General features: G+C 35.5%; 1 protein-coding gene across 21 annotated transcripts in view; it reads left to right on the top strand.

Moving 5' to 3' along the window:
• Nucleotides 1-27,683, top strand: part of HDAC9 (histone deacetylase 9) — a 917,296-nt gene that overhangs the window by 565,749 nt on the left and 323,864 nt on the right. For 12 of the 21 annotated variants that reach the window (XM_054559014.1, XM_054559019.1, XM_054559022.1 and 9 more), the window contains 2 exons: nt 204-421; nt 17,945-20,581. In XM_054559014.1, coding sequence (XP_054414989.1) covers nt 204-421; nt 17,945-18,259 — 533 coding nt within the window. In that variant the 3' untranslated portion in view covers nt 18,260-20,581. Of the gene's footprint in view, nt 1-203; nt 422-17,944; nt 20,590-27,683 lie in introns of those variants that run through there. The other 9 variants (XM_054559003.2, XM_054559009.2, XM_054559005.2 and 6 more) reach the window with 2 other exon arrangements.

The following is a 27,683-nucleotide window of genomic DNA, read 5'->3' as shown; positions in this document are numbered from 1 at the left end:
TCAGATGCATACCTGTCCAATGCCTTGACATTTCTCTCTTCCCACACCTGACCTATTCTTCTGTTGTTTGCCTGGTAGTATCACTAATTCACTAATTTTCTTACAGTTTATACCATGTATCTGTTTTCTTTGGCTTCTTATATTTTCTTAAAATTGTATGTGTGTGTGTATACACACATATAAATGTATTTTTTTTTTTTCAGGTGGAGTTCCCTTACATCCTCAGTCTCCCTTGGCAACAAAAGAGAGAATTTCACCTGGAATTAGAGGTACCCACAAATTGCCCCGTCACAGACCCCTGAACCGAACCCAGTCTGCACCTTTGCCTCAGAGCACGTTGGCTCAGCTGGTCATTCAACAGCAACACCAGCAATTCTTGGAGAAGCAGAAGCAATACCAGCAGCAGATCCACATGAACAAAGTAAGCCTCCAAGCCAAGTCAAAATGTTCTAACCACTGGTTTGGAAATTGGGGATCTCTTCACTGATATGGGTATCTAAGAGGAATGTTGATGGGAGTCACAGCAAAAAGGATGTGATCATCCTAAGCCTGCTTTCTTGGCTCAAGGACACCATCACAATATCAGTGTTTTAACCACCATTATGTTCATAAGACATTTGTAGCAAAATTGAGATGATACATTCGCAAGATCTTTTTATGATCAGGTATCTATTTTGGTACACAAGCCCATATGGGCATACGTATGTGGAGCCTCATTTTTTAGTGTTGCAGAAAAGGTTTGAGGCAGACTTGAATGTGGTGCATTGACATGTCAAAAAGTTTATACAGGTGATGACAGATAGGCCAAGATTAGCCAATAAGGCACTTCTCAGCAACTTGTATGCATCTATGTTACATTTATTTTGTGAATGCCCCACTTCATTCCAATAAGTGTTTGGAGTAGTTTCTCGGAAACTTGTGATCATTTCTTCCTGGAAGTCTTAATGTTGCTAAAATGGACAGCGGATGTCTGTACCGTACCACATTCTTAGGTGCTCTCCTGCTGAGGCAACTATAAAGAAACAGTGATTGCAGCATAATATCAGACAGGCCAGTAAAGAATTTTCTATGAATTTGTAAGCAAAATGATATTAAAGAACCTGGTCTGGACAGTTTTTCCACTACTCTTTGCTGTGGTAGGCTTAAAAAAGCACCTTCTTCTCATTCCTGGAAAATATTAAGGTCCTGAGTATTAAAATTCTATTCCCTTGCCTTTGTGCTGTATCATCTACAAGTTATGTTACAGAGGCATGAGAGGCATGATATTGCAAACTGATACTTTGTTTACTGATAAATGGATAGCTAAAACTTGGCTTAGTAATAACTTTGTTGTACTATGATGTGAGAAACAAACAAAACAAAACAAAATAAACTCTCATGGTCAGAGGCTTAATCATCTTTCTAATGGCAGTAGGGGAAAGGGATCTTCATCACTTGCTGGTTTTATGGCAAGTGTTGCTGGAGTTTTTCTCTTCCTTTGGCCTCCACCGTAACAAGGGCAGAGCCATGAAGGAAGCATGGATTGGATACCATGCTTCTGAACAGAAAGTTTTCCAGCCTAGCCCTTTGCTACTCTCAAAGTAGCAAAAGTATGTGTGGGATTGGGGTGCTAGAGATGGGGTGGCTGGCAGGGGCAACTCTCTCTCTAACCTTTTACTATACATTGCAGACCCTTTCTGTGTCATTAAATAATGCCTATTTTATTGCTGTAGCACTTCTCTAAATTTAGCAAATTATTTCATATCAAATTATTTTATATCAAATCAGTATCTTCAGGTGAGAGCCAATTTCCTTCTCTGACTAATGGCATAATACTCATTGACTTGTATGTGACTCTGCGTATGTTTTCTATATTATGGTAGAGTTAGGTTTGTTTATTTGTTTTGTGGCCTTTCAGCACAACTTAAAATTATTAGGTATTCTTGCAAAATTGTCCACTGTTTAGTGCAAGAAGTGTATGTGGGAGGGAAGATTTGGGATCTTATTTTTTGCCTTATAGTGTTTTGATCTAGAATTAGGTTTGTTTATAAAGCCAGTATTAGATAGTAGATAGACTTTTCTGCTATGCTTGGTTCTATTTCCTAGAAACACATGGATGTATATATTCTACTATGGTAAAGTAGGTAAATTACTCCCTTTGAAATTGTGATCTACAAATGGTTTCTATGAATACCTTTAAGAATATTTTGGAATACAGTTTTTTTATTAACTAATTGCCACTGTTTCAGATTCAGATGGTGTGCTAATATCAGAATCTTTCCTTTTCAGTATCAAACTCGGGATTTTGACAGGCGAATGCTAACCTCAGTCACACTGGATAAAACTCAGATGAAAAGCAGGCATTTGCATTTTAGCAATGAGAAAAGCAAATCTTATCAGAGACCTTTTCCCATGTGGAGCTGATTCCTTTGAATCTGTTAAGAATTCTTCCCAAAATTAGAAACAAACCTATACTTTTAGCTACATGTTTGTACAGTGGTTTGATTATTAAATCTTGTCTTAATTAGGCAAAATGAAGACCAGAAAACTTCAAAGTCCAAAGCTGATCTTTATATGTTAACCTCTCTCAGCTTGGGTGTTTAGATGACTCAAGCAGGTCGCCAGTTGGCTTTTCTCCAAGTATGTATTCCATATGTTTAATCAAGTTGGCATATGCACGTTGGGTATTCTCCAGATTTTGAAAATATTTTACCTGCCCTCAGTTGTCTAAGGCGACAGAGAGGAAGCTTATTAAAGAAAATATCAAACCCGTGTCCTATCCTGAAATATTCACAATAGAATGCTTAAGAAGTGAATGGCTAGTGTTCACCTGCTTCCATGAGGTGACAAGGATATTTATTTCACATTGGGTCAGATTCATAACTTACATGCCCAAAGCTAACATGTTTCTGTATAATATATTGCTACATACTTGATTTAACCATTTAGAATGCCCATTAGTAAGAAATCACCACAGAAATTTTGTCATTTTTCCCCATTTCCGTGGATGAACCTTGAAACCCATTCAAACTGGAGCGATGGTCCTTACTCTTGAGATACTTATGGCAGGAAATACAGGCACACAAGAAGATGTCGACATACAAATGACATATTTAAATATGTCTTCTTTTATTTCCTTTTTATCATTCTTTTTTGAGGAATTTAGAGAAACAAAAAATGAAGTGGGAACAAGAAAATATAAGTAGGATTATTTCTAAACCTGTATCAGATTAAATATGATGGGCTTCCTGGTATAAAATTTGTAGTAATGTGTTTGAATTACTAATAATCTTCAGAAGAATTAGAAACAAAGCTATAGTTTTAGGGGCATAGCTGATGCAATGATTGACTTATTAAATTTGAAAGAGTTTTTCATATCTTGCTATTATTTTAATGTGTTTATAAAATATTCATGTTCAGTGTAACTACATAATGTAACTGTTATTAATCATACAAAATAATTTACCTACCTGTTGCCTTATACTTTAATATCATATTTGGGATATTTGTGAGATAGTTGTGTGTTCTAAGATTATTTGCCTCTTATAGTTACGGTGTGAGTGTTCAAGGGCTTAGCAGAAATATCCCTGGAATGGGCTTGTATAGTATTTATACTGTTATATCTGCCAGTAAATAATGGGGAAAGTCAGAAAGGAGAGTGCTGGGCTGGAGAGGAAACCCTGTCAGAATGATTTATCTCTGCTCAAGAGTTTGAATATTCTGTTTTTCACTGAAACTGTTTTGAGAAGTTTAATCATAAGGAAATCAGGGCTTACAACATTTGATCTTTTGTTTCCTGAGACATTTCACAAATCAGAAATGCATTAAACAAGTTCTATTGCTAATATATGGTATTAACATTTTTGTGCAATGATGTCATTGCACATTCATTTATATCATTTTTCCCCAGTACCATGGAAGAACCTTTTCAAAAAATCAAGAGTTTCTTTATACCAGCATCAAGGGAAAACTGATGCTTTTGCCAGTATACCTTGCTTTTCTCATTGGAGGAAAAAAGAGTTTCTAAAGTAGAACTTCCCTCAAATACAAAATATCAAACAAAAAGTAATAAGGTATTGGTAATTTTCTCTTGGGCTCATTTCAAGTTTAAATGTTACCACAGGATTTTTTTTCTGGTGAAATAAAACTGTGATTGATTAAAACAGAATACATTAACAGTTGTTTAGACATATTGATGATTTTAAAGAAGTATTCTAAGCACTGCCTAAAAAATAAAAGGGCACATCTCTAGTCACTCCACTATTTGAATGATATATAGAAATTTTTCAAAATCTCTTTAGGCATTTTTGTTGTGAGGTAATTTGACATAGATCTCTGCCATGCCCCATCCCCTTGACAACATTATTCTTTATTTCTCTGTTATAGTATTAATAGAATTGTGCTGATTCATGCCTAGCAGTTTCTATTTTAACTAGAATATTAATATCTTTATTAATATCTGTTTTTCATATTCATTCCATTAAATCCATAAGAGCAGAAATTTTAAGAAAATTTGTACTTTGTTTAGTACTTACTTTAATGAATTATTAATCTATGTATGGATGCATTAAACAAATCATTAAATACTGTGCGCAGACACAGTTTTAAGCACTAAGAAAACAACCTTCAGTGTCCTCATGGAGCTTATAGGATGGGGAGCAGGAAGTGAATTATTCAAATAAACAGTAATACAGGCCAGGTGCAGTGGCTCACGTCTGTAATCCCAGTTAACTCTGGGAGGCCAAGGTGGGTGGATAAGCTGAGGTGGGGAGTTCGAGACTAGCCTGACCAACATGGAGAAACCCCCTCTCTACTAAAAATACAGAAAATTAGCCGGGTGTGGTGGTGCATGCCTGTAATCTCAGTTACTCAGGAGGCTGAGGCAAGAGAATCTCTTGAACCTGGGAGGCAGAGGTTGCAGTGAGACGAGATCCTGCCATGGTGCTCCAAACCTGGGCCACAGGAGTGAAACTCCATCTCAAAAAAAAAAAAAACAGTAATACAGTGTGTTAAGTATTAGGAAAGGAGACATCTTTAAGGAAATAAAACTTGAGTTAATTACTTCTCTGGATTATCTTGTTCTTATTATATCTCACTCCCTTTCTTTTTCTTTCTTGCTTGCTCGCTTGTTCTCTTGCTTTCTTCCTTTCTTTCTCTTTCTTTCTTATATGCTCTGTGACAAATACCTTGTGCATTCCTATGACTGGCTATCAGCCAACACTTTTTTAAAAACTTACATAAATCATGAGATGATATCTTATATATGCCAAGGTTCGGTCTAGATATAAGTATTTATTATATATTTATTACTGTGATACTTAGGCATTTTGACGTGAGTGCTATTTTATCATAATAAAAATATATCTAAGACAAGACCAGCAAATGTGAGGTCAAGCAGATGTCCTGTGTTGCCCTTATTAAAACAGGTAGATGTTATGTTCTGACAAGCAAGGCATGAATATAATTATGCTCAAATGCTGGATCTGAGCAAATGGGGAGCTTTCATTAGCTTTTGGAAGAGAATCTGTTTATTTGAGTAGTGTCTGTTTTATTCCTTTTTTGACATAATTTTCTAACATGAATGTTATATATTCTCTGAAATCCTCTTGATTTATACCCATTCCCTGTCCCCAACCATCCATCCACAGTAACCTAAGAGAGTATATTCTTTCATGCTTGTGGTCACATACAAACATAGCATGCATGCCTGTGTGTGTATTAATGTGTTGCCTTGTAAAGTGTCCCTGAAGGCAGTTATAATGTAGAACTATTTTGTGCACTGTTGAAAAAAGTATATATTTTGAGAAGGAGATTAATTAGAAGAACAATTCTTTACACGTGTGTATATTCCAAAAGTTTACATTGTTTTAAAGTTATACTTCATATTCTCAAACAGATACTTTATATTAGCTATATTCTAATGTAATTCTATCCCTGGCTTACTTGTAAGCAAATTAAATGTTAAATATAATTACACAAGGGCCATTTACCCACTTTTGACTTTTTGCTGCACCTATTTCTTCTAGTGTACCTCTTCCTCCCCTTATTGTAGGCACTGTGCATCTTTTCAGGACCTTCTCCATAGATACCTTAGGGTAGGGTCATTTAAAAACTGTCAGCTCACTTTTACATGGAGGATCTACTATAAGCTGGACTCCATACCAGAATTCTTACGTCTATCATCCCTTCAACCTTAACAACTCACTCTTTTTTAGTTCAAGAAAATTAATTTTACAGGGCTGAAGTAGATTGAGCAAGGTGGCAGGGCTAGTGCAGAGCTGAAATCCTGACATAGGTTGTATGACACAAAAGCCTGTCCTTAATCATTTGTGCTTATGATTACAGTCTTATTTTATGACCAAGCAGGAAACCGGCTTTTCCTAATTTTATTTTTGTCTAAAAGTAGGAAATTCACAATTAAAAACAAGGCAAACAAACATTAAAAAATATAGGGTGATCTTTTTTTTCCTTTTGCACCGGTTTAGATTTGCCACGATGAAGAAATCCCCTTTCCCAGCCCTCCCTCCCAACTTTCCACACATTGACCTCCTTCAGGTTACTCACTTGGCAGTCTTTGCATGTGGACCTGACAGTGAGACATTCAGATATCCTGTTGGATTATAAGGCTTTCCAAACAGTGCAGAGTGAATGCAGTACAGAGCCAGCTACAGCCAGGCCACATTTCATTCCTTTCTCGCATGTTGTCACATTGCCATTGTTTTAGATTGGACAAACATCTTCTCACAGAAGTTCTGGGCAAGCCTGAAGCTGAAAGTTACTGACTTCATCAGGTTCAACTGAAATGCAAATGTTGGCATCTCATCTATGGGTGGTTGGAAAATGCCTTGTTTTACGTTTTGAAAAATGAATGAGTAGAAACTGGAACTGGGCTTTCATTTAGGAAAGTAGGCATTACTGTTGTCAGGTTTAATTTCTCTCCATCCATTTGACAGCTTGTTTCCATGCAGGGTCTTTTAATAACCAATTTAGGATTACATTTTTCCCATTACATGGATAGTATGTCCAAAAACTTTAGCAAGCATTGAAAGGCAGTCTTAATTTTATAACAGTAAAAAGTCTCCTAGATTATTTATGTATCTATAGAGGTTTATAAAAGAAACTTTGACTTTACCCTTAAATCGATGTTATTCTGAGATAATTGGCCCAATATAAATAGATTCTTTTAAATACGTAGTGGTCTCCAAAAAAAATCCACTTATACAATACCAGCTTATATCATCACAAGGAATTCACATAGATGTATTTCACTATATAATTACAAGTTGATGGTTTCTAATATACAGAAAGTGGCTTGTTGCTTTATTATTAGATGTGATGAAATCCTGTGTTTGGAAAAGAAACAAAATGACCATTTCAGTGGATTAATGTGCAGCATTCATAAACATTCCCAGTGCTGCTTTCATAACTTGGAGACCAAGGGAAGGGACCTAGACCTTTCCTTTTCACTCTGCACTGTTAATCTAGTCAGAGACGCTTTTATTGAATGAGAAAAACAATAGTTGGACATGACTACGAGGTAGGAAAATGGGGGGAAGAAAAATATCTGGGGAATTAAACCACGTGAATTGTTTGATTGATGTTGATTCCAGGCAGTTCAAAGGGAAAGGGAAGCTAAATAATTTGGTTGTTTCCCAACCTTGACAAGTAGTTTCATGTGACAGAATGAAAAAATTAGGTCTTGCTAAGGAATTTTTAATATAGTTAAGTGATTTGTAGACATGAAAACTGCCAGTGGGTAGCAGTCTTTCTTTTTTTTTTTGGCATATTTTGGTGGCTTGTAAGTTCCTGGTTTTAGTTCTTTTTTCCTGTATCTTTCAGCTCTTCCTCTAACTACTTATGAAATCTGAGGAACTACAGTGACCCTGAAATGTCATCTGGTCTATAGTATTCCTATTCCTGCAGGCAGAATTGCATCCAGAGCTATTCTCTCATGTCCTAAATCTACTGCTGCTCTCTTGCTATTAACCTAGTTGTATCAGCTAGCAGTATGAACTCCTACAACAGTCTCCGGTCATGGAATAATTGATGATGTTCCACAAAGACTTATCTATTAACAACCATTACACTTCATTCTGGAAATGAAAATAAAGAAGGCATGTTCTTTCTCTTGAGTGGCTCAAAGACCTGTAAACAGATCATTATAATCAAATATGATTCTATCAAATGCATAGCTCACACGAATTGCAAAATCTATCATCTTGATAGATTTTTCAAGAGAAGTTTCTGAGGTCTTGCACAATTATTTGTTTTGCAATATTGGTCAAGATATTCAACCTTTTTGTTTAATAATTCCATAAACAGCAAATTTTTGAGGTTTGCAGTGAGGATTACATGAGAGAACATATCTGAAAGTGCTTTGTAAACATGATAAGCACCACTAAAATCTTATACAGTATTTATATTCTTCCAAATCTTAGCTATTGTGGAGAGTGCTGTGACAAACACAGGAGTGCAGATATCTCTTTGATATACTGATTTCCTTTCTTTTAGGTATATGCCTAGCAGTAGGATTGCTGGATCATATGGTAGCTCTATTTTTAGTTTCTTGAAGAACCTCCAGACTGTTCTCCATAGTGGCTGTACTAATTTACATTCCCACCAACAGTGTACGAGGGTTCCCCTTTCTCCACGTGCTCACCTGCATTCATTACGGTCCATCTTTTGGATAAAAGCATTTTAACTGGGGTGAGATGATGTCTCATTGTAATTTTGATTTTCATTTCTCTGATGGTTAATGATGTTCAACATTTTTTCATATAGTGTTGGCCATTTGTATGTCTTTTGAGAAGTGTCCATTCATCATTTGTCCATTTTAAAATCAGATTATTAGATTTTTTTCCTGTTGTTTGAGTTCCATATATATCCTGGTTATTAATCTCTTGTCGGAGGGATAATGTGCAAATATTTTCTCCCATCCAGTGGGTTTTAGCTTCATTTTGCTGGTTGTTTCCTTTGTTGGTCACTGTGTTTAATTGGGTTTGCCCTGCTTTCCAGTTTACCAAAGTAAGGAATTGATCAATGGGGGAAAGGGCGATGTTTATGAGTTGGGAGAGAGTGATTCATTGGTTTGAGATTTTGTCTATTTTGAGACCCATTCCCAAACCATCCATGATTAGCAAAGAAGATAAGGATGCCTTTCCACACTGTGCCTCTATTTTCTACTCTTAAAGAGAAAAGGAGGAAAACTTGGGCAGAAAGTATACTGTCACCAGAAGGCTCCTAAAGATTATCAGGGAAAGAATCCTATTAGGTAATATTTTAAAGGACAGAAAATTATGCAGTGCTATAAAAGAAGGGAAAACTGCTTATTTGTGTCCTAGTTAAGAACACTGCCCCAACCCCCGCCAATAAATCTTGGTTAAGAATTCCACACTCTTGCTGAGGATTGTATGTTTTGAAAATTCAGTCTTCCTCTTTCTACTTTTGCCTCCCTAAATCCAGTCTTCCATAGCAGCCAGAATGATCATTTCTAAATGCAAACCAAATCATGTTATGGTTAAAACACCCTACTTGCTCCCTCTTGTTTGTAGGATAAAATCCAAACACTTTTACATGGCCTACAAGCCTGTCATGATCTGATTCTTGCCTCCTCCCCTTGCCTTCATCATCTCCTCCCTTCCCTCTCTCTCTAGGCTGCAGCCGCACTGGCCCCCTCTCTTATCTTTGGGGAATCTCCTTCCACCTCCAGGAGTTGCGCCAGCCACTGTTTTGTGTGGAAGGCTCAACCTCCGCGTCTTCTCATGGTTCGATTGTGTTTTGGGGTCTGTCTCAGCTCAAACCTTACCTGTTGAGAGGGGTCTTTATTGCCCATCCAAACAAGAGTAAACACAAACACCCACCTGTTCACCCCTTCTTTCATCATTCCCTATCACTTCAAGTTTCATTTTTCAGTTGCTAATTTTCTGCCTCCCCTACTGTGTGCTGGGATCTTGCTTGATTGACCTTTCTTTTCCTAAGGCCTGGCATATAGTAAACGCTCAATAAAAAATTATTGGAAGAATGAAAAAATGGGTGGGCAATGTTCTCAAACTAGTTGGAACAAACCTTCAGTTTCCTTCCCAGAAGGGAAGACTTATTGAAGTTACTGAACTATTAGGAAGTTTTGAGAACCAGAGGGGAAAAAAAAATTTAATTGCAGGCATTGTTTTGGACAATCATTTAGAGTTAAAAAAATGAAGCAGCATTTATTAAAAATTCACTTGATGCTTAGATTAATTTTGAACGTCTTTAATATTGCTAAGAAATGGCATTTTTCAGTTTAGACTTCAATTTATGTGAATAATGAACCAATATTTAGAAAATCTTTCTTCTCTTATTATTTAATTTTGGTTCATCTGATTACTTCCCTAAAATGCACAGAAGCAAAGTGACATGGAGTATTATTTTGGCTTGAGGTTGGAGTTCTACTCCAAGTAGACCTCTCAATTTGAAAGCCCTCCAAGCTCTGCATGTTGTTTTTGAGAACAGTTGGTCCATACCTAATCTATTTGTGAATTGAAACAGAATTTTATCATTATTTTTAAATCTAGTTTCCTTGGAGCTTAAGGGAAAGGTTTTATTTTTCAAAGGAAGAATATTACATTTATTTAAAAGAAAAAAAAAAAGCAAAACAACAACAACTTCTGCTATTGCCATTCCCCAAGTACAATCTGTCTTAAAATCTGAGGCAAAATAAGAAAGTGATGAGTTGCATTGAAGGTCACTTTGCATAGTTTAATAATCATATTCAAACACTTGTATTTAATGGTATGTTGACAATGTCAGAAAATCAGATGTCTATGAGGAACAGATTTATTCTTACATGATCCTGTTCTTAGTTGATATTTTGTGTCTGAAGATATTTGTTGGGATGCAAAGGATTTCTGTGGGAAACATTAAAATTATAGAATTTAAGCATATTTTATTTAAAAGTACATATGCTTATAATGACTTATAGACTTGTATCAAGTTATATAATTTACACAGAGGTGAACTTAAAGTGCTAACATGTAAACATTAGTGACAGTCTTTAATTATTATTTAATGAATTTTTCATCATGTGCCAATAGAATATATGATGTAAACATGGAATGTGAGATTCTGAAATTAAGGAGTTTGCTATAATTATGACCTGAGCAGGGATTGATAAGAATTGAAGTTTAGTTGTAATCCTTGAAGACGTTCGAAATGTGGATAAATTGCAATGGTATCTGGCACACAGAACAACATCTGTTTGAATATATATGTGTGTGTGTGTTACAAACTCAGAATGGTCATAGGCTGCCCGTGGCATGCTTAGTGTTTGGCCCAATTGCTGTACAGTAGCACAGAGAATAGAGAGACAGCCTGACAGATGAGTACGAGCACAGACAAAAGGCAAAGGAGAAGCTGTGCAGCTGCCCTCTTCTTCATCTCTGCTGGGTTCCCCACCGAAGTAACTCACCTGGTGTCAGACGAGTGGCACACGGTGTGTTTTACAGATGAGGCCTCAGCAGAGATTCACACAGGCTTGCACACTTATCTGTCCCACAGATGTTTCGTCTTCTGTTTTCTAGCCAGCAAGGCAACAGCTCGACTTTGCTAGGGGATCACCTCCAGATGTTCAACCAAAGAGAGACCCTGCCACCCCACTGAGAGTAAGCAGACATCTCCTCACTACATCTGGGGCCACTCAGTGACAGTACAAATTAGAAAAGGGTTAGCCCATACCAGCTTTGCAGTGGTCATATTTGTAGTTGAGAAACACATAGAAAACAAGAAATTCCAAATACTCATTTTCCTAGTAAATAGTCGGAAAGTTACAAATAGCACCAAATAACTTTTATAGGAAATAATTCAAATCTGGCAGGCAAGAATTTCTCTGTGACTTTTGTTTGTAAATTTTCCTTGCTGAAGTTAATTGAAAATTTTTCCACTGTGACAAATTTGACTGTTTAAACAAAAACAGCCTTAGTCAGATACCTAAAATAAGAAGTGTAGATTAACTCCCTTTCTGCATTTATATTTTGCAACACTGGCACCGGATGTCCCATTTGTCTTTTTTGTATTTTGTGAATCTTTACAAAGAGCATATTTTATTCCAGAGAAGATGAAAGAGAGGTAGTTATTGCTCCTTTAGACATTGACTTTATTTTGTAACGTAGGAGAAAAAGTGTCAAAGCATTGTTACTAAGCATTAATAATTTTTTCAGAAACTTATGAAGCTCCAACTAGGTGTTATGCAATGTATTAGGTACTGGGATATAAAATGATGAAAAACATAAAGCTCATGCCCTATGAGATTTATATTATAGTCTGGGAGATAACTATATTGTAAACAAAGATAGCAATATGATGCCAGACAACAATAAGGACTCTAAAGAAAATATATGAATGAGATAATAACAGAGGTAGAATATGATAAGAAGGAGCCAGTCAGGCATGTAAAGATTTGAGGGAGTAGAGAGAGCACAGCATAGACTCAGGCCTTGTGGGCGAACAAACTCTGCATGTTTTTATTCACGGGGCAGCCAGAGGCCAGGGTAGCTGAAGCATGTGAAAAAGAGAGAACAAGATCCCAACTAAGGTCAGAGAAGTCGGTGGTGCCAGGTTGTCGAAAGTCGATGGACCATGGTAAGAGGTTTGAATTTTATTATAAGCATAATGGGAAGTCAGCGGGGGATTCTAAGCAGAGAATTAATGTTACCTAAATTATATTTAAAAAATAATTATTAGAGCCACTGTAAGAGATTGTACTGTTGAGGGCCAAGAGGGCAATCAGGGAGCCCAGAGTAGGGCCTTTGGGTAGTTTAGGGTGAAAATGATGGTATTTAGGAGCACAGTGGTAGCAGCAGAAATGGAGAAACATGTCAAGATAAAGCCTTTATTTTTGGAGGTTGAATTGCCAAGGCTTGCTCACAAATTAAATGAAAAAGATGAGTGACAGAGAAACAAGGATAAATCCCAAATATTTGGCTCATGCAGTTGGGTAAAGCTGTTTACTCAAATGAGAAAGATTGGGTGATCAATACAATTGGGTTAGATGGGAATAAAGGTTATTTTTGAGGTATTTAATGTTTATGATGTCTATTAGATATTCTAGATCTAAGAAAAGAAGTTAAGTAAGCAGCTAACTATGCAAGTTTGGAGCTCAGGGGAGAGATTGGAATTGCTCCTATTAATCCAGTTGTCATCAGAATATATAGCTATTTCAGAGCAAAATGTGGAGTAGAATGGTATAAAAAGTTCTAGGTTTCTACTCTTTTTTTTAAATCAAATTCATATCTCACAATCTTAGAGATGACTTGCCTTTTTTTGGGCATGAGATTCCTTATTTAAAAAATAAGAGTTTTTAAGAATGTTATTAAAAGATTTTCAAGTCCAGCATTTATATCTATACGTTTTCTACTCAGAAGTTACTGTTTTATGTCAAGAAACATTTCTTTTACAAACCATGAAGGAATTCTGCTCTTGGAAAAAGATCTTTTTACCGTTTGTGCTTCTTGCCAAGTGATCACAATGTTATTTATTCTGGCTTTTTTCTTCCCCATGTTTCCTTTGGTACATCAGAAGTGTAGATGAAGCCAAAGAAACTGACCGGAACAAATAGAATTATTTCTGTATTGCATATCAAAAATTGTTATATATACTGTCATATGCATATCTGTGTCAGTGAGGTTGTAAATACTGACCAGATTTGATTAATGGACTGAACAATGTGATTTCTGGGTACTTCAGTGACTTCACAGGTCAGATTTCAGAAGGTCTTCTGTTAAAATGTACATATAATACGTTCCATGGAAACTCAGGGGTTTGTTAATATTAGAGATTTTCTTTAACTTGCTAACTATGAGAAATTATATTCTAGTAAATTAACACTCAGTTTCTCTGGTCTTTGGCTGCAATGGTAATACCAGTCTCTTATTTTCAAAAATGCTATGATTTTTGTCTTATTTCCCTTTCTAAGATGTTTCACCTTTGCTGCCACCTCTTAATATCATATTTAAATGGCCACTGGATTTGGCATCATTGCAGTCATTATTGACCTTAACAAGAGATTTTGGTTAAATGGTGTAGAGGAAAGCCTAGTTGGCTGGATTCTAAAGAGAAGGGGAAAAGAGAAATGAAGACAGTGAAGAGCGATAACTCAAGGAATTTTATTGTGAAGGGAGGTATGTAATGGTGTGGGTGGGGGAGGAGGTCAAGGAAAGTTTTATTTAAGATGGATGATGTTGCTGAAAGAGTACTAGTGAGAGCATTCCAGCAGAGAGGGGATCTGTGCGATGGAAAACACAGTGGATAATTGCAGGAGTGGAAGGGATCCAGAGTGTAAGCCAAGGGGTTGACTGAGATAGGAGTGCAGACATTTCATTCATTGCAACAGCAGGAGGGGTGGATGGGATTGCTTAATAAATGTGCTGGTAGCAGGAGGCTGAGTTTCTCTTCTGATGCTTCCATTTTCTCAATGAAATGAGAAGCAAAGGTATCAGCAGGGAGTGAGGAAAAGGGGAGAATGTTAGAGATTTGAAGGGAGAGGAGGCAGTATGAGACAGTGAAAGTAAATTAACTAGAAAAGTGGAATAGGGTTGCTAGGCAGGACTGAGACCCCATTGGAGGGTGTAGTCATGAATTTGGAGAACACTCAGCATGATCATAATTTGTTTATTTGTTTCCTAGCTCATTCATTTGCTTGGGTTTGGCAGAGATTTAGTATTGACCAAGGTTAGAAGTCTTATTTGTCCAGTAAAACCCATATTGAAAGGGGCAGGAGCACTGATGGTAATATAAAGGAGTGGTTTTCAATGAAGTATGGAACCTAGTCCAGAAAGGAGGGAAGTGAGCAAATGAAGGGGACAATATGTAGTGAGAATGTAGCTTGGAAAACCCACTAGAATGAGGAATGGTTGGAGTCAAGACTATTCTGAGAAAGAGCCAGAAGAAAGGAATGATGTTTGAAATTGAGATTTAGAGGAATGCAGGGTTACTGATAAAGATAGGTCTCAGGTAAGGTCATAATGTTGGGGAATGAGGTCAAGTGGAGGACAAGACCATTGGAGGTTAGGAGGTTGAGACACTGAGAGGCCATGTTGTGGCCAGGGATTAGGAAGGAGAAGAATCACAACAGAAGAGTCTTTTTACTTGGTGGGTGATATTTGTGGCTTCCTCTTAGTTATTGAATAGTTCCTGTAATGTCAGACATCCAGAAGCTAGCTAGGTTCAAATTCGCGCCCCCCCTCCCCTCACTCCCCCGTAAGCAGGGACTTCCGACATAGCATTTCCTGGACACTGGCTCTCTGGCTAATCTTTCATCCGGTACTCAGTTCCTATTCCATGGCCACACATCCCGTATAGTTCTTCTGCTATCCTCAAGAGGCCCTTATTGGCAGGATCTTCTGAACACCTCTCTGGGTATCTACTTGAATCCTTAGTGTCATTGGTCCACTAGCTCTACTGAGCAGTTTCCCAGTAACTTTTCAGCTGTGCTGTGTTAGTGAGAGGGAGAGTTTCTACAGCTCAGTGAGCATTTGTCCAGTCTTCTTACAGTTGGTTTCTCTGATGGGCTCCTGCAGCCTCCTTCACCTGGCTTGTATCTTTTCTCAGATAAATCACTTCTTCCCACAAGCTCCCCTCACCTGCTCTTATTTGTAGTCTGAGGTATGAGTAAGGGTTGCAGCACTGACTGATAGTCTCTCTCCCTCTCTCTCTCTGAATAATGAGTGGATGTTTGTTACCCAGTGTCCTTATTCCTGGCATCCCAGCCAAAACTAGGAATTTTTCTTTAATATCTTGCTTGTTTCTATGCTGTTGCATATTCTTTCTTAAACAGCCAATTAAATGGGATCCTACAACTTTGTAGTCAAAATTTAGGACTATTATATTGTCTCTTGTCTCCAGAATCTCAGTAGTGTCCAAAGTAGTATGTATTAAAGATAAGAAGAGCTGATTAGTATTCAGAATTGGGACAAAAGTCCTGCAAATAGTTTCCTAAAATATACTTAAAGTCATTTAAACCATGACTAAATGAATGTCCTCCTTCTCCTGACTGCCCAGTAACAATGGATGTTAGACGGTAGGCACAAAAGAAATTCATATTCAAATTTCTTCATTGTGATATGAGTTTTGATTGGTATATGTTTTCTTAACTTGATCATGTCTGACTTACTTTGATGATATTTAGGTCTTATATGTGTTTTTCCTGAGTTATATTTTATTTCTCTAGATTCTTACTCTTCACCCAAATATATTACAAATTGTATCATCTACTTTAACATTATCTTTCAGCATGTTCCTCTGGTTCTCAAACTCCACTAGCCTTTTGGTGACTTAGATGCACTGGTCTCCTTTTCCAGTCCAAAGTCCCCACAGACTCTGCCTTGTACCAGAAATGCTCCCCACCCTTATTTCCACCCCTGCTTCCCACCCCTCACACATGTAACTTACTCCTTTCCATCCTTCATCCTTTGTGTCTAAACCTAAACATAACACTTCCTCAGCTTAACTCCCTTAACAATCCCGATTTCCACTGCTATGCCAAGCAGTATGTGCTCTTATAACACCTTGTGTTTCTTTCTTCAAAGCATTTTGTCATACTTGAAAATAGGAATAAGTATTTGAAGCTTTCTAAGACATTCACTAAAAGCTCCATGAGGGCAGAGCAGTGGCTATTTTTCTAATGCTTAGCATGGTGTCTTGAACATAGTTGGCACTCAGTAAATATTTGTTGAACAAATGAATGAAAATTCCTAATAAATCTACCTGCAGTGAAATTGAAGGACTTTGTTAGTGTGTTCAGGGCCATTTGAGGTTGTGTGGACTGCAGGAAAGTCTATAAGCCTAAAGAGGCTGAGGTGTCCATCTAAGTCTGAGTACTTAAGTATTCACATTTTAAAACATGTATTTTGTAATTATGTGTGAGTGGGAGGTAAGCATGAATTTGACAAAGAAAAATCTGCATTCATGTTTATGGTGGTAGTATTATAAGTGTGCTGCTAGTTGCAATAATTGGCATGTTGCTTACATAGGCACTGACTTAGCAGAAAACTAACAACTCTTGAAAACACAGTTCAAGGTCTACAGATGATTTGGTCCACAGGGCCACTGTGAAAACAAATGGCCAGTGTGAGACGAAATAATCTTGAGACTTTTTCCCCATTTATTGAGCTTTCATGTTATGGTATTTTGCTATTGTTTAAGTTAGGCATATTGTCAATTATCTTTTAAAATCATTAAGCAGTTAATTCATTGACTTCTGAAAACTAAGTTCAATCTAATTTATAAAATAAATAAAATGTCTAAATAATGATTTTCAAATTAAAAAATAATTTCCTGATTCTTTTCTAATATTTAATTTCCATTTGAGTCTGTTCATAAAACATCTTATCGTTAATTTTTTTAAAATCATATATCTTTTTAAAGTTCAGAATATCAAAATAAATATTTCTAGTTCTTACAAATATATATAAGAAGATGCTTTTTCATTTGACTATCGTTTCTCTGTATGGGTACAAGAAAATTAGACAAAGACTATTAGCATTTGTGTTCTGACTTTCATAGCATTTAACATTCATTGAAAGATGATATTGACAACATTTTTTATCACCCCCTTTATCTTTTGAGAAAAGTATTATTCCCAGGTTCAACTTTCAAAACCTGTCCTTTTGAAAGTTTCAGGGTTTCCATGGATAGTTTATTTACTTTTTTCTACACCGTGTTCTAACTGCATTAAAGAATGATCCATTAAAAAGAAAAAACAATCCAACACTTAAAGACCTTATTCACTGCCTACTAGACCCATACAATATGGAATAATGGGACTACTTTAGATTTAGTATTACTGAGGAAACTTGTTGCCTACAAGTTCATTCTGAAATTTATGTTCAATGATTAGAAATCACAGAGTATGAGTTATTAGAAATCAAAGTGTAATTTGCTTCTCTGTTACCATGAAGAACTACTGAATTTTGAACCCCTGAACACTCTCTTCTAGCTGCTTTCGAAATCTATTGAACAACTGAAGCAACCAGGCAGTCACCTTGAGGAAGCGGAGGAAGAGCTTCAGGGGGACCAGGCGATGCAGGAAGACAGAGCGCCCTCTAGTGGCAACAGCACTAGGAGCGACAGCAGTGCTTGTGTGGATGACACACTGGGACAAGTTGGGGCTGTGAAGGTCAAGGAGGAACCAGTGGACAGTGATGAAGATGCTCAGATCCAGGAAATGGAATCTGGGGAGCAGGCTGCTTTTATGCAACAGGTAATAGGCAAAGATTTAGCTCCAGGATTTGTAATTAAAGTCATTATCTGAACATGAAATGCATTGCAGGTTTGGTAAATGGATATGATTTCCTATCAGTTTATATTTCTCTATGGTTTGAGTTCAGTGTTTAAGGATTCTAACTAATGCAGATATATGTATATATCTATATAGAGGTCTTTCTATATACTGATCTCTATATAGATAGCAAGGTTTCATTGAAAATCCACTGGTAAGGAAATACCTGTTATACTAAAATTATGATACATAATATCTGAGCAGTTAATAGGCTTTAAATTTATCCCAAAGCCTGCTACACCAGTTACTTCTAAGGAAAACAAATTCACTGTTATTTTGAGTTTATGTGTTGAGATCAGTGACTGCTGGATAGTCTCCCAGTCTGATCAATGAAGCATTCGATTATTTTTTTATTTTTTTGCAACATCTAGAATTTAATTTTCACATCACTGTACATAATGTATCATACTATAGTCTTGAACACTGTTAAAGGTAGTCTGCCCCTTCCTTCCTCTCTCTTTTTTTAGTTAGGTAGAAATGTTTCTGGTCACCATGCCAGTAGTCCTAGGTTATTGTGTAGATTGCAATTGAACCTATTAGGAATACAGGTGGTTTTAAATATATAGATGCAAATTGCAGCACTACTTTAAATATTAGATTATGTCTCACATAGCACTGCTCATTTTACTTTTATTTTGTGTAATTTGATGACACTGTCTATCAAAAAAGAGCAAATGAAGCAGATGCAAATGTTGGTGAAAAGTAATGTGCAGCATTATGGTCCAATCAGATACAATATTGTATCTACAATTGCAAAAAACACAGTAACAGGATGAATATTATCTGATATCAAGTCAAAATCAGTTTGAAAAGAAGAAGGTGTATCATATTTTATATTGTCACTAAAATCTCTTAAGTATAATTCCATAATGACATGGGCATATACCATAACATTCTGGCAAATAACAATTAGAAAAGATAGGTTTAACAAAAGAATTTACTTGTACATAATGCACCTTCAGGAGGACTATGTCCTTTGATGCTATAAAATACAAACAACTTTGAAGGCAACAGAAGACACTGTTTATTCAAGTCAGTTCTTTGTCAGGTTCCTGCTGTTCTCCTACAGAAAAGTGATTCTGTGAGGCTGAACAGGAAATGCCTTGTGGAAACAGGAAGTCCAAGTGATTCATGTACTGAGGAATGTAGGAAAAAAAATCTGAGGATAGTGCTTTACTCTTTCTGTTTTTAAAGGGCACTCTATGAATTGATTTATTGTCTAAGAAAATAACACCGCAAGTAGGGAAATTGTTACGGAAGCTTTTCACTGGAACATTTCCTTCATATTCCCTTTTGATATGTTTACCTTGTTTTATAGGTTTACTTTTGTTAAGCTAGTTAAAGGTTCGTTGTATTAAGACCCCTTTAATATGGATAATCCAAATTGACCTAGAATCTTTGTGAGGTTTTTTCTATTAAAATATTTATATTTCTAAATCCGAGGTATTTCAAGGTGTAGTATCCTATTTCAAAGGAGATATAGCAGTTTTGCCAAATGTAGACATTGTTCAACTGTATGTTATTGGCACGTGTTGTTTACATTTTGCTGTGACATTTAAAAATATTTCTTTAAAAAATGTTACTGCTAAAGATACATTATCCTTTTTTAAAAAGTCTCCATTCAAATTAAATTAACATAACTAGAAGTTAGAAAGTTTAAAACTTTTCCATATAATGAAAGTCCTTCTGATAATTTGACAAATAGCTATAATAGGAACACTCCCTATCACCAACATATTTTGGTTAGTATATTCCTTCATATTAAAATGACTTTTTGTCAGTTGTTTTGCATTAAAAATATGGCATGCCTAAGATAAAATTGTATATTTTTTCCATCTCATAAATATTCATTTTCTTCAAAGTCTTTTTTCAATCTCATAAAAAAGGGATAGTGCATCTTTTAAAATACATTTTATTTGGGGAGGAACATGTGGCTGAGCAGACTTTTGTATAATATTACTTCAAAGATATGTAATCACAAACAAAAAAACTATTTTTTATAATGTCATTTGAGAGAGTTTCATCAGTACAGTTGGTGGACGTTAATTGTTTGAATTTGATAGTCTTTGAATTTAATCAAGAAACTACCTGGAACCAGTGAAACGGAAAGCTGGACTTAAATAATCTTAGAATTAATTGATAAATGTCTCTTTTAAAATCTACTGTATTTATTATAATTTACACCCTTGAAGGTGATCTCTTGTTTTGTGTTGTAAATATATTGTTTGTATGTTTCCCCTTCTTGCCTTCTGTTATAAGTCTCTTCCTTTCTCAAATAAAGTTTTTTTTAAAAGATCCCCTTTCATACACTTGGCTTTGTGTAAACTTGCCGTATTTAATCGAAGTTGAAGCTTGCACACTAGATCTCATATATCAAAATACATTGCCAGTCTTTGTTGAAACAAGAAAATAAAGACATTTTGAGCAGTTACATCTAATACCATTAAAAACAACAAATTCAGCAATAATGACTTTCAACTATTTACATCCAAAATTATCAAATAGCTAACACATGTAAAATTTGTTTCATTTTCCTTTTGCCAGTGTAAACTTTTTCATGATATGTTATCATGTTTGGTATTTAAATTAAAATGTCAACTTCTAAATATAAAACTTTATCTAAATAGATGTCAGTTCCTAACTTTGCTCAACTTAAAAAATTATTTTTAAAAAGCTTAACATAATCCCTTGAACATAACAAGCACTCAATAAATATTAAAATGAATAATATTCCAAGTGTTGTAATAATTATGTCTATTACAGTGAGATCTTGAAATACAAGTAGAAAGTGACAGCACATAAATTTAAAGAGAAAATAGTAATTAAATGATCTCCCCTTATATGGTAACAATTATTATAATACCAGTGTGAGGAATAGGAGCTTGATTCAAGTAAAGGCGACTCTGCCATACTCTAAGTCACATCAGTATTGCATTAGAATATCAAGAAATCTGGAGCTATAATTATTGACTGTTACAGAATGGATTATCATTTTATAGTGCCATAAATTTGAGAATACAATCAGAATTCTGGAAATACCATTATTGCTAATTATAATTTCCTGAAATTTGCCTTTGAACTGTAAAATTACAGGACTAACTTGGTACCAGAGATCCTAAAATATGAGTTAGAGAAATCAATTAAAAAATGGTTTTACAGTGTATATCTGATTTCTGAAGTGTTATATAGGGTGACTGTTTTAATACAAAGCATCAATCCAGCATTAGAAAACTTTTTATTAGAAAAAATAGTTATTGCCAAGTCTTGAAATAAATAATCATTAGATTTTTTTTCTTCTGGAAGTAAAAATTCACCTTCTCGTTGGTGAAGGTGGTTGATGAAGTGTAGACTGCTACTTTTCATAGATCTGAGAAAGATAGTCTTTTAGAAATTGTTATATATTGTTTTATGCTCCTTTTTTTCAAAGGATGTTGAAAAGGAATTCAGACACTAAACCTTTTGTTGAAACCTAGTACTTAACAGATATAGAGAGAGTATTGATTTTAATTTGGCGTTCCGTTGTGTTTTTTTCAATAATTGAAGTATACAATTTTGAATCGCTGTAATGTGTATAAATTGTGGGTGTGTGATTGAAGGTTTACAATGATAAATAATTTGAGGTCTCCAGTTGTAACTGATTATATCAGGAACTTGGAGATACAAAAGAAGGAGTCTGAGACTATTATTCCCTTTATTTTTGATCATTGCTTCATCTCCATTTTAAGAAGAAAATACTGAAGGCAATCAAAGAATTTGGGCAAACACAAACGATACTGGGAATGCGACTTTTCAGTCATGCCAACAACATATCTATGTAGGCTAAAAAATGTTTATATTCTTGTTACATCTAATTTTATAATAACATCTTTGAGGCTATAAACTGTGTTTAGGCAATGCAACTTTTGGGGATCATTTTGATTTAGAAAAAGATATTTTAATTTAGAAAAATATGTTTACTTTTATCTATTACAAACACATAGTGCGCAAGCACTTCATATCTATTAGCTCATTTGGTCCTCACAATAACCTGATGAAGGAGGTATTATTATCATCCCACTGCAGAGATGAGAGCACTGCAACAGAGAAATTAAAGTCGAGGTCACTGATTTAGGACGTCTAGCTTTAATTTGAACCCAGGCACTTAGGCACCAGAGTCCCTCTTCTCAGCCTTTACCATTGTGCTGTGTTGGTGCAACGATTCTTTGTATCTGCCCGATATGCTTACTTCTGTCCAATTTTTTAAATTGTTTCTCTCTCTCTCATTAGCATTTACCAAACTGTCTTGATCAATAATCTTTTTTAATAGCTTCTATAAATTATGAGATTAGTGATTAGTACTCTTTTTTTTTCTAATTCTAATGAGGGTTAGGGTTAGATGAGGGTTCTAATCCTGCACGCATTTTGTTCAACCATTTTTAATCATGAAAATCTGTAGACTTCTTTTTTCTGACCATAGCCAGTCCTAGGAGGGACTGAAACAGAGTGGCCACACTTGGTTAACTTTTAGGGGGAAGGAGAAAGGATTTCAGCAGGTTCAGAGCTCTCCTTTACTTCTTACCTTCATTCCCCAGCTAACGCAAAGAAAGTCCGATTTCTAAGCCATCAGGACGCTGCCTTTTACAGACTTTTTAAACCTATCAAGGACACACTTAATAATAATTTTGACTTAAGTAGTCTGTATAAAACGTTGTGGAAGGGAAAAGTAGAGACAGTTGTCACGTTCTAGACCTCCTAAGTGGTATTCTAATAGAAAGATGCATAACAATCCTCTCGAGGGAAACAGGTTCTGACCACACCCCTAGAGGTTATGAGTCTGTTGTTCTGACTGGGAGCTCAGTCATCTACCTTTTTCAAGCCTTTTGAAGAGTCCGATTCAGAAATAATGTTTTGGAGATGGCCAGGTGCCTTACCCACTTCCTGAAATCTGGCCTGATTTTTAATAGCTTTTACCTAAGTTTCTCAGATTCTCTGATTCATAGTTTTCAAAATATATTGTCTCCTATTTTTGTATATTGTTCTCGGCTTCTTCTGCATTTTAACTCAAGTATAGGCGATTCTCACTACATTTACTGGAATTACTCCAATAAGTTTTAGAATATTCATGGTGCTGTGCAGCCATCACTAGTATCTAATTCCAAAACACTTCCATTAACCCCAACTCAAAAAAAATTCTTGTACCAACTAAGCAGTCACTCCCACTCCATGCTCCTTCTTGCCCCTGACAACCACTAATCTGCTTTATATCTCTGTGGATTTGCCTATTGTGGATATTTCATATAAATGAAGTCATGCATTATGTGGCCTTTTGTGCCTGGCTTCTTTCCTTATGCAGAAGATTTTCAGGGTTCATCCACAGCATCAGTACTTCATTCCTTCTTACGGCTGAGTAATATTCCCTTGTATGGCTATACAACATTTTGCTTATTCATTCATCAGTTGAACACACAGTTTTCACTTTTTTGTCTATTATGAATAATGCTGCTGTGGTCATTCGTGTACAAGGCTTTTGTGAGAAGATATATTTTCATTTCTCCTGGGTATATATCTAGGAGTGACATTTCTGGGTAATATGGTAACTGTTTAACTTTTTGAGGAACTGTCAACCTGTTTTCCACATAGCTGAACTATTTTACTTTCCTGCCAGCAATGTATGAGGGTTCCAGTTCCTCCACGTCTTCTCCATTTGTTATTTCCCCTGCTTTGTTGATGGTAGCCATCCTAGTGAGTATGCAGTGCTATCATTGTTGCTTTGATTTCTATTTCATTAATGACTAATTATGTTGAGCATCTTTTTATTTGCTTATTGGCCATTTCTATAACTTCATAGGAGCAACATCTAGTCAAGTCCTTTGCCCATTTTCTAGTTGGCTTGCTTGTCTTTTGTTGAGTTGTAAGTGCTTTTAGATATATTTTGTGTAGTAGACCTTTATCGGGTATATAAGTTGCAAATATTTTCTCCTATTCTGTCAGTTTTCTTTTCATTTTCTTAAGTGTTCTTTGATACACAAAAGTTTTGAATTTTGCTGAAGTCCAGTTTATCTGTTTTTCCTTTTGCTGCCTGTGCTCTTGGTATCATATTTAAAAAACTGTAACCTAATCCAGGGTTATAAAGATTTACACTTACGTTGTCTTGTTAGAGTTTCATTAATATAAATTTAGCACTTAATATTAGGTCTTTGATCCATTTTGTGTCATATACATTGTTTTTTAAATAATATTCTTCATTTAAGTTATTTTTAAAGAGATATGAACTTCATGATTATTGGACTTCATTTTCTCATACATTATCTTCATTTTCCTTATTTATATTAGTTGATGCAAAAGTAATTGCGGTTTTTGCAATTACTAGTTGCAATTACTAGTTGATTTTGGTCTTGCTTTTCTGATATTTCTGTGGCTGACCCTTGTTGCTTTCTAACTTTTGATACTGTTACTGTTTTTCTTCCCAAAATATCACTGAAATGTTACAATCTTGATGTTTATTATTCGTTTTTTTCTGGTGCTCTTTAAAAATTAAATTAATTACTTTTCTTCATGAATATTACTTTTAAAATCCTACCCTGGTCACTCACTCTTACTAATTACAGTTGAATTTTATGTTGAAGCCAGGTGTGGAAGCATGTCTGTAGACCTAGATACCTGGGAGGTTAGGGCAGGAGGGTTGTTGAGCCCAGGAGTTTGAGGCTACACTGAGGTATGATCGTGCCATTGTGCTCTAGCCTGAGTGACAAAACAAGAGCATGTCGTTAAAAAAATTATGTGGAACTAATGTTCTTGTCTTCGCTTTGATCTTCATGCCTCTGTTGACAGAATTTCTGGAGAAAGAACCCTAGATTTGCTCTGTCCAAACTAGTAGCCACATGTACCTATTGAACATTTAAATGTGGCTGGTGAGAATTGAGGTACCACCTAAGTAGAAAATGCACAGCAGATTTCAAAGATATAGTACAAAAAGTTTATTAATATTGCATGTCTATTGATTACATATTGAAATAATATTTTAAATATATATTAAGTCATATAACATCATTAAAATTAATCTTACCTGTTTTACTTTTTGAATGTGGCTATTCGAAAAGAATATATATGGCTTGCATTTGTGACTCACATATTTTTATTTGTATTTATGTTTCTGCTTTAGATCATCTTCATCTCATTTTGTATTTTGTTAATTGATAGATCTCATCACATCAATTTGAAAATAGATGGGCTATAAAACTTGAACAGATGAATATTTGCTCTTGCCGGTATCTTTCTGTTGCTCTTAATTAACATAGAGGCATAAAATGTTAGTGTTAGCAGAGATCTGAGGCATCTTAATGGTTTAAGGGTTTAAAGATCCTTCTCCTTTACCTTAAAGACAACTCAAAGTCTACCAAATGTTTTATTACCATATTAATTGTAGGGAGAATTCACTTACTGCTCCATTCTCATCTCAGTTGGTAAATTCATCCATAATATGTGCTGGTTTTTCCTGCTTTTCCTTTTTGTTGTTGTTGTTGTTGTTAATGAGACCACCATTTAAACAGTGGGATAGATGATCTTGTAGTCATCTTTGATTATCTTCATTCCTTTATCACCTATAGGCAGTTGATCCTCCTGTTTCTGGTTTCAAATCATCATATTTCTTTACTTCACATTTGGCTTTGCTTTCTCCAGCTACTAGTGAACAGTAAAACAAATCCATGCTGCTCTCATTGCAATAGCCCCCTTTTACATCAGTGTAATATTTATACTACTTCAATTAACTTACTGTAAAATACCAATATCATTTTCCCATTTTCTGTGGTACAACCTACAGTAATTTCTTTCTAATATTTCACTTAAATGGTATCAGAGAGCTACAGTCTTCATAATTCAACCTTTATACTCTAACCAGGCACTCACTTCTCCCATATGCCATCTGTGATTTCTCCAGCCCTTCTGAACTCTCCAACTTGAAATCAGTTCCATAGTTTCCCATGTAATTCTTATTTAATCATTACCTGTGTGGCATTATATCTTTTTGCTTTTTGAGGTCAGGGAAAATGTACTCTATTGTGTTCATCAGTGTTCCTAGAGCCACTCAGGGAACCTATGACATGTTCAGCTGAACTTTATTTTAATGGTTTTTGTTTTACATTGTTCTTATTCAGATGTAAATGGTTAAAGGCATTTTCTTCCATACTATGATTTTATTCTCACTTTTGTTTTCGATGTCAAATGTAGAGTCATTCTTTACTTGATGGACTATTTCTTGTCCTCACTGTCCTCCTTAGTAATATATTTTTTAAACTGGCTTTAGTAAAAATAGCTACTATTTTTCATTTTCAGCCAATGGTAAATGATGGAAATATTTTTCTTGATGAATTTATTATTTAACAGTACTCACACCATAGTAATATTTATAATTTATATTTGTATATGAATTATTGACTATGACTTCTAATATCTAGCATACATTTTTAGATAAAAATACAATATCTAGATTAATTTGAATGACCTCTTTATAGTATTAATTTTTCTATTTCCATGTATTCTATAGATAATTTTTTAAAGTGAGAGCTTGGAAAGAAGACAAAATGATTCATATTAATCTTTCTTAGAGAGTGAATCAGCCTCCTCCTTATGCATATTTAAAGAAAACTTACTAAATGTGGAAATTGATGTGTTGTTTTGACTAGGTATGCATCAAACCCTATGTATGCACCAAAAACAGTGGCATTTTGTATTGTCTTTGAGATCTATGCATGGAACTGCCTTGTACAGTAATATTGATTTTATAGTTAGGCTGCAGGAGTTGCAACTCCAACTTCCCCACCTACTAGCAACTCCAACTTCCCCACCTACTAGCAACTCCATGTGAAGTAAATTACCGAATTCTGCCAAGCCTCTTTTTACTTGTTTGTCAAATGTGGTCAGGAATTCTAAATTTTTCTGTTAAGGAGTTGTCAGCTTTAAATGTGTTAACGTGTTTAAATAGTGTAATGAGTACTAGCATAATGGGTACACAGTAAAAATTAGCTATTGTTATGAAAAGTAACATTAATGTATCTTGGAATTTTAGTAACTTTGTTCTCCTTGGTAGGAGCTGACCTTACACTCAATTTCAGTCTTTAATAATGAATAATTTTCTCTTCTGTAAATAAAAAAAAAATTCTAGTACAGTGCTTCCCACCTTTTTCATGTGCTAGCACACATAAAAAATGGCAATATGTATACGGCCCAGGTCACTGCAGGAGGCTGCTCAGCCTCTCCTCCCTGCCCCAAGAGTTGAGAACCGTCTAGGGTTGATTCGGCTGCAGCCCTTTCATGACCTACAGGGAAGTCCTCAGGTTGGAATGTTCTTTGGGAGACCCTGTGAGTACATTACTCCTCTTCTTCCTCTCCACTGCCTTTTCTTCTGTCTCCTCTCACC

Source organism: Pongo abelii, chromosome 6 (genome assembly GCF_028885655.2).
Source record: "Pongo abelii isolate AG06213 chromosome 6, NHGRI_mPonAbe1-v2.0_pri, whole genome shotgun sequence".
NCBI lineage: Eukaryota > Metazoa > Chordata > Mammalia > Primates > Hominidae > Pongo > Pongo abelii.
Note: the sequence above shows the minus strand (reverse complement) of the source record. Positions and strands in the feature narration are given on the sequence as shown.